This window comes from Bombyx mandarina, chromosome 11 (genome assembly GCF_030267445.1).
Source record: "Bombyx mandarina strain Sakado chromosome 11, ASM3026744v2".
NCBI lineage: Eukaryota > Metazoa > Arthropoda > Insecta > Lepidoptera > Bombycidae > Bombyx > Bombyx mandarina.
Window position 1 is genome coordinate 1,331,711 of NC_143218.1, and position 8,070 is coordinate 1,339,780.

An 8,070-nucleotide genomic window follows, 5' to 3' on the forward strand; every position below is an offset into this window, starting at 1 on the left:
TCGATTACGTTAAAAAAGTTCTTACAGACTTGTCCAAGTCAAACCTTAACTTTGACAGTTTGAATAATTTTGACAGTAACTAATTTTTGTTTTGAAGTAATGTGCAATTGCATTTAGTTTTGTTTTTTTTAGTTTTATTGTGAATAATTCATAGAAATGTCTGAGCATTTAGAACTCATATCAGAGAATATATCACAATGGTCTGCAGTTTCGAAAATCACACCGGAAATACAGAAAAAGGAAATAAGACCATTCGTAATTTGTATGTACCCTTTTTTTTTATTCCACCCATTGACAATTTTAAAGAAAAGTACTAATAAAGAAGAAGGTTGAAAAAATAAGAATAGATTATTATTAAATTATAGTTAAGAATGCTTAAACTCCAGATTATTACTAGAAACTGTGAATATACCATGGATTCCTTAAACATTATATTTTCATTGTACACTTTTAACAAGTGGATTGCTTGGAAGAGCGACATCTGGCAACTTGAGCCTGAAATAAAAAGGACTAAACTAAATAAAAAGATTACATACATAAGTATAGTAATTTAAAAATATGATATATAAAAAAATATAAATTCTTAGACCGATGTCTAAGACTAATTGCTAAACTAATTATGTATCACACGATATCTTAATATAATATGTACTCATTTTATTTAGACGGACTAGAGCGATTGTGTAGCAATTAAAAAGGATCTTGCAACTTAAGCAAATTAAATTAGCTTTCCTTAGCTTATCTTATATAATTCTAATTGCAGTGTCTCTTAAAGAATTAGAAGGAATAGAAGACGAGAGATTATCGAGTCTAATGAACGCAGAAAAGTTTGCAGCGGTCAGAGCTATCGTCAGGCACTTTGCAAGACTCCGATCGGCAACCAAAAGCTTATGGGGACAAGATGATGTAAAAACATTCTTAGATGGGCTGCGGTTAGTGCTTGTGAGTTTACTTTAGTGATAGTTTGGCTCTCATTATAAAATTAATGTGGAAACCATTAGAGTAATGGGTTTAGCTCAATTGTAATAATTTAATAAAAAGGAGTCTTAGTGAATCCAATCAATATAAATATTAAAAATGTTATCTGACTTAATGTAACTTTTTTAATTGTTTTAAAAGGAACAAACACTTATGCCCGTATCTTTAGACGTTTCGTAAAATAGTCCTCCACTCTTAACTCATCCGATGATGCTCGAGAATTCCCTCCAAACTTACTCGAATTTGGTATTTTTAGTCGACCATTACAATATTCCTCAACTGTCCTCGAGTGAGGTAATAATGATGAAAATTTGATCAAGCTAGCATCAAACCCATAGAGTTCTGTAGTCTATGGTCATTGTTTAATGTCAAAGTCAAGCTGCCGCTGTCTGTATGGCACTAGATGAACTTGTTTGATGTTTTGGCTGCTGAGTTATTCGTAAATATGTGTGCGTGTGGTAAATCTGAAAGTGTATTATTTATTTTCTAACCTATCATTATTTTAGATTTCGGATCCGGCTTTGTATTTTTATTCGCCGCTTTTATGTGATTTTGGTTGCATCGTGTTGTTGAAGTGCTTTTCCACAACCACCAGTTTATTATTATATAAATAAAATTTATAATCGCATTGACTTTATTTATCAGGTAGTAAGCAAAATATGACTCTTATGTAGGTAAATAAAATAAAGAGTTTCAAATGTCTAACCTCGAACTATTTACTTTATTAATGAATATTATCAAACTTAAATTATCAAAATATGCGCGAATCATGCACAGATCCAGGCCATTGCACAACAATATCATATATTTCCATTTGCGGTCCACATACTATTTGGACATTGATAGAAAACCAGCCTTGAGGAACGTTCAAGGTACGTCGCGACGTACCTTAACTTGACAGTTCGGTCACTTCACTCCGGTTAGGAAATTTTTCCAAGGACGTTTGAGTGGAGTTTATTTTTACGACTAATCATACCAAAACGCGCGTTGGAGGTTGAGTCGAGTCGAGTTAAGCTCGTGTAAACGACTAAAGATACGGGTGTTAGTCTTATTGAAGGACAATGAAGGATGATGGTTTTTCCACAAAACATTTGCAGGGATCTTTTTTGCAACTGACCACCTGGCTTTTGAATGAGCTCTCCTTCACGGTGTTCTCCAAGTACCATGACATGTCCGTCTTCACCGGTCTCTACCTCCCCCTCTACCTTGCCCTACCATTTCCATACATCTCCTAGTAGTCTGCAATAATATTGAAATACTTTTAATTTTCAGTTTTTCCCCTGAGTGTACGTCTGAGCTGTCAGTGTTGCTATGCACAGAGAAATTGTACGAAAATATACCGAAACATTTACGGATGAAACCAGGTGTCGTGAGCTTACAATGGAAAATTGATGTTTCTTTAAGGTATTTTTATGGTCTTTTATTTGATTTTTCCTCAAGACAACCTAAAGTATATCTATGATCTGTTTACTCAAATAAAACATTTAGAAGTGTAATTTAGTTGGTAGTAACATATAGAGCTATATGTGACTAGGAGATGTATGGAAATGGTATTGCAAGGTAGAGAGGGAAGAGGTCGACTGAAGAAGACATGAATGGAGTGTGAATGACGATATGAGAGAGAGGGAGAGAGAGAGAAGTGAGTGTTGAGATGACGGGTGATAGAGGAGAATGGAATAGAAAAATTCGCTATGCCGACCCCACCTAGTGGGATAAGGTGGAGACAAAGAAGAAGAGTAACATATAGAGTTATGGGACCAGTTTTTGTGTAACTTTTTTGACATGATAACCAAAAATAATAGCTCACGAGTCGAGATCTGAAGGAAAAGAAAAGTAAAAATGAACAGAAGTGACTTTAGGAAAAGGTATTCCTGAAAAAAAACCTACCTATCAGTCATTAGCATTGACAATGGCAAACGACAAATGTTTCTAAAGCTACTTCACTAGAGCAGCTAGATTAAAGAAAAGTAATAATTTTTCCATTTCAGTCAATCAACAATTGAAACGGAGAATCCTTCGTCACAACGCAGGAAAGAGATAATGCACACTTTGACACATGTCATAGTGACATTTGTCTTGACAGACGGTCAAATACGGACGTATCGGCTCTCCATCAGTCAATTCCACGAGCTGAGATATGTCGTAGCAAGCGCCTTAAAGAATATGATAATTTTAGAACGCAGGAAATGCATGAAAAAAGATTGACACATGTTTTCTTCTTTTTTTAGGGAGGAATGAACGCGTGAAGGATTTCTTTTTTACTGAGAGCTAGTGTGTAAAGTGTATAAGTAAATCGTTTCTACCTACTCATAAAGACTAACTAAAAGATTTTATTGCGTGCCCAAGGCGAATGTAATCTTTTTTTTAATGGGGACGACGAAGGGGGTGGACGAACTCACAGACAGTAACGTAATATAGATTAGTTATAAAATGTAATGTTCAATAAAATATCTCTTTCTGTATGAAAACTGAACTTAATTCTTCCATGGTGAATGATAAGGATCGTTTAGTAAAAATTGAACTCTAAAATTTTTATTATAATTTGCGTAATTGCCGGTGGTAGGAAGTCTTGTGAGTCCGCACGGGTAGGTACCCCCGCCCTGCCTATTTCTGCCGTGAAGCAGTAATACGTTTCGGTTTGAAGGGTGGGTTATAACATACAATATCGATTTAGAACTCATATCTCTTTACGCATATTTGATTGACTACGAAAACATTGATGAAAATCTCGTCTTGAGGATAAATTGTCGAAGACGCTAAATTTCTTTGTTAAAATTATTGTATTATGATGGCGACAATAATTTTATTTGTCAAGGAATAAAGTCGTTTTATTAATGATAAGAAAAAAAAAATGCGTTCGAAGTGTTCTTTTCTCCCTTCTTCTTTTTTTTGTAATGGCAATTGTCTTCTTGGTTTGCCATTATTTCCAGTTTCGAGTTTATTTTATCTTCAACTAAGCGATATTATGTTAGTAGGTATTTATAGTTAAAATAATATTTATATGAAAAAATTTTTGAGCGAAATATTATGCAGTGGATTTATCCGAGACTGTTATAAATTGGCATAAAATTAAATGAAAGGAGATGAGACTGGATGAAATATATGACTGGCGTCTTTGTTTCATTAATCCACAAGTGTTAATTTTCACAGATGCTAATCGATTAAGGTGCCACTATTAGTAAAAGTTTAAACATGAGGAAGCACTAATTTAATAAAATAAAACAATTCACATATTGTACATTAGATTACATTATATCACACCTTTAGAATTGGAGTGCCCTAATCCAAAATTCATATTTTTTGGTAAACACCAAAAATGTAATCAAAGAATTGTAATTTTTCAGTTATTATTAAGCTATTGCATAGCTTTTATCCGACCGAATCAAGAAATTCCGTAACGATAATAAAACCTAACCGAACCGAACCTTCAAACCGAAACGCATTACTGCTTCACGGCAGAAATAGGCAAGGTGGTGGTACTCACCCGCGTGGACTCACAAGAGGTCCTACCGCCAGTAATACCACCAGATATTTCATCCCATCTCAACCCGTTTCATTTAATTTAATTCCAATTGATAACAGTCTCAAATGTATTTTTTTTTATTGCCCTTGGAGTCAGACGAGCATACCTGGTGGTGAGTGACTACCATCGCTCATGGACTTCAGCAATACCAGGGGCAGAGCCCAGCCGCTGCCAAGCTTATAAATCAATTGCATCTCATTTCATTCCAACAAATTTTTCATATAACTATTTTAACTATAACATCACATATGTAGTTCAAGATAAAATAAACTTGAAACTGGCAATAAGGGCATATCAAGAAGCCGATTACCACATTGTACTAAAGTTGAATACCTATCAGTTAATACAAAGGTTTGAATAGAACAGAGTGCGGCGTAAGAGACTAGTTTCGCTATCCCTCTCTAACGTGAATGTTAAAAGAGATTGAAGGATCAGTCAAGATTACATATGTACCGCATGCGTTTGAAATTCGCTAACGGTTTAATTCGAAGTTTAATTTCTTTTTTTTTGTTATAAATAATTTGTTCTTGTAAACTTCTCTGGTACAATCTATTTACGGTCGGCGTCATGTTTGGCCAATGTTCTCGTGTATCTGGTGGATAAAATCCTAATGTAGAAATTCTATTATACATAACGATTTTATTCTATTCTATAGTAGAATGGATGAATGTGAAACTTTTATTGTATTAATTTAATAGTGTTTAAATATTTACATTGTTGGGCGTTATAATTTTCTATAAGATTTTAATGTATATTTTAAATGTTTAAGTTTAAAACATTAGGTTTAATCTGTAACCTGTAACATTCCAAAATAAATTTAATAAAACAAATATCCTTTGTTTTTCTTTGTACGCTAATAAGTTGTATCGGATGGTAAGTAGACTGTACGGTCAAGCCTATTAGCGAGAATTGTGCTTTCAATCATTCATTGAATCATCAATGTATAATTATTCAAAACTTTGTTAAGCAAATGCATAAAAAGCCCATTCCGGGAGTGGTTTTGGAATTGGTACTGTGAGTTGTGTACTGTTACATCTATAAGGCAAAGACATGCATTCACTTACTCTTACCAATAACCTGTATGTGTAACATCAGCATTGACAAACAGGTTGTATGGGATATTCAGCTTTTATATATTTTATCACTGGTAACTCTGAACGCCTTTCCAGTTTCACCAGAAGAGGTGAGTGAGCTCTGGCTCAGCAAGTGTGCAGTCGGAAATAGGTAGCCATTCTTACCCATAAAAGCACACAAGACCCTCACAGCAATATTGAAGATATTGAAATTCGAAATTATCAACTAATCAAGACAATAATACATAATTATCATGATACTTTTACTATCATGAAATCCTCATGTTACATTATATAAAACATCTTGTGTCAGCAGAGCACAAAATACTATTAATTCAATGAAAATCCAGCATTAATTTGGAACATAGCCAACACTTAAATTTAATAACATTAATATTAATACCACAAATAAAACAATAATTATTATGTACAATCTACAATTTATATTTAAATACAAAAGCATTAAACTAATTTCTTCTGTGGCAAGCCAAACAGCTTTCTAACGGCGATACTATATTCTTGCACAGTCTGTGGATTTTCACCTTCATTCATATACTTTGATACAGCCGCTTTATATTGGGCTCCATTTTCTATTTGGCTTATGTCAAATGCTTTATATTCTTCATCATTCATGATTTTCGATTCATTCTTAACACGAAGATACCAATCAATTAAACTCCTCTTTGAAGCATTATTATCCCATTCATAATACTCCATGTCTTCCTCGGTCTTCTCCTTCTCCCAATCTTCAAAATTCCACGACTCATGGTAGCATGCAGTTAACAAATAATTGACATAGTCCAAGTTTTGTACTTTAGTTGGACAACGATCTGCTGTGATTGTCACTAAATCTGTTTTTGGGTCGTACCTGTCACCGACCAGCCTCTTAAACTTGTCTGTTGCATGTTTATCGAGTTTGAGGTCTGCTAATTTAACTCTTAAGATCACGACGCGTGCTAACGGGTTACGGATAGATGGACTTGCGTGACAGTAATCTGAACTTATAATTTCTAAGGGATAATGCTTGTCTATACTTTCCTCAGAGTTGAGTAGATTCGGCCATTCCGTACAAAATTGTTTTAAGGCTTCACACTGGCTCTTGATAACTGGTGGTGTTAAATGAAGGAAATTTGGTATTTTCATTAATTCTGCGTTCGCTTTTTTACCTGGCGGTGCTTGACCCTTTGGTACGTAGCCCTGACGTATCGGTAATGGCACCGAAGACGGGTGGAAAGTTTTCGGACCAGGCCACACATTCCCCCAGTTCTGGAACAATATTTTTACTGATACATTTTTATCGTTTTCGAAGTTAAAATTATTTTCTGATTGGTGAAAACAAAATTGTTATTTGTTTAGATCGTAAACATTTTTACCTGGTTTGTGGCCATCCTGTCGATCCTATCTGGCTGCACATCAGTTCTTTTGACTACTCGACGCTGCATTTTATCCCTTTTCTTCAAGATATCCAGTACACGAAATTCTTCTTCTTCTTCGCCCTTTTTCAGAGCGGAATCTGCCGAAGTAGAGTTTAGACGCCATAATTTAGCGTTGCAGGCGCTATTGAAGCACCCAGACTTAGAACGTTTGATTAAAATGCTCATTTTCTATATTATTTGAAATGTTGTAAACATCTAGTTACGAAGCGCCATTTTTAGGTTATGAAGTAGGAATGAAATGAAAGAATTTAATGATATTTCGTTTGCGTCAACATGGTTAGTCGATTTAATTTTAGTCAGTTTTTTATTTCGTTAATTTTTTTTACTAAAGAGCGATGTATCAAGTGTCGCTGGGATTTTTCTCTTTTGTATTTCTGGAGACTACAGGTATGTAAGGAGTGTCATGGTGATCATTACCTCTACTCTTCATACATTCTTCATACTTCATAACGGCTGTCTGGTGTAGTGGTAAGTGACATGGTCACTACACAAGGGGGTCGCGGGTTCGAATCCCGCCAAGGGAAGATATTTGTACGATAAATATAAATGTCTTTTCCAGGGTTATGGATGTATATTAAATATATTATGTATCTGTATAATAAAAATCTTACATTTATTTCCGTTATTTGGTACCTGTAACACAAGTTCTTTACGAACTTATCACGGGACCAGTTAACGTGGCGTGATTGTTAGTAAATATTTATATTTATATTTTGAACCAAAGGACAGATTGTTTGGTTTTTAGGTAAATACATTATACATTTAAGCGAAATACCGATTATTGCTCCGTTTTATTTCATTTATTTATTAGACAAATACAGTTATAGTAAAAAATATTTCATTTGAGTAGTTTGGTAGGTATGTCTTTTACACGTAACAGAAAGAATTACGAAAATCCATCTCCATTTGTGTTCTGTGCACAATTAACTAATAAGGTACTTTTTTTTCGAAATTCCTTTAGCAATTTCTGTAAAATACGTGCAAATAAGCTCAGCACTAAAAGGGTTAATTTCCCTATTTCGCTCACCGGACTGGCTTGGTTGTTTTTATTTATATTCCG

At 34.3% G+C, this 8,070-nt stretch overlaps 2 protein-coding genes across 2 annotated transcripts; one reads left to right on the forward strand and one right to left on the reverse strand.

Annotated features, from left to right (window-relative positions):
- Window positions 1-70: 70 nt before the first annotated feature.
- LOC114251679 (uncharacterized) lies at window positions 71-5,331 on the forward strand. The gene is made up of 4 exons (XM_028186021.2): window positions 71-262; window positions 764-932; window positions 2,251-2,382; window positions 2,967-5,331. The coding sequence occupies exons 1-4, from the start codon at window positions 157-159 to the stop codon at window positions 3,181-3,183; spliced, it is 624 nt and encodes a 207-aa protein (XP_028041822.2). The 5' UTR covers window positions 71-156; the 3' UTR covers window positions 3,184-5,331.
- A 663-nt stretch (window positions 5,332-5,994) lies between these two features.
- Window positions 5,995-7,371, reverse strand: mRpS35 (mitochondrial ribosomal protein S35). The gene is made up of 2 exons (XM_028186017.2): window positions 6,948-7,371; window positions 5,995-6,840 (listed from the first exon to the last, which is right to left on the reverse strand). The coding sequence occupies exons 1-2, from the start codon at window positions 7,173-7,175 to the stop codon at window positions 6,037-6,039; spliced, it is 1,032 nt and encodes a 343-aa protein (XP_028041818.2). The 5' UTR covers window positions 7,176-7,371; the 3' UTR covers window positions 5,995-6,036.
- Between the last annotated feature and the right edge of the window lie 699 nt (window positions 7,372-8,070).

Coding starts and splice junctions, on each gene's coding strand:
- LOC114251679 (XM_028186021.2), top strand. CDS start 157: ATGTCTGAGCATTTAGAACTCATATCAGAGAATATATCACAATGGTCT. Junction 263..763: donor AATAAGACCATTCGTAATTT/GTATGTACCCTT, acceptor TTCTAATTGCAG/TGTCTCTTAAAGAATTAGAA. Junction 933..2,250: donor ACATTCTTAGATGGGCTGCG/GTTAGTGCTTGT, acceptor TTTAATTTTCAG/TTTTTCCCCTGAGTGTACGT.
- mRpS35 (XM_028186017.2), bottom strand. CDS start 7,175: ATGAGCATTTTAATCAAACGTTCTAAGTCTGGGTGCTTCAATAGCGCC. Junction 6,841..6,947: donor ACAGGATGGCCACAAACCAG/GTAAAAATGTTT, acceptor ATATTGTTCCAG/AACTGGGGGAATGTGTGGCC.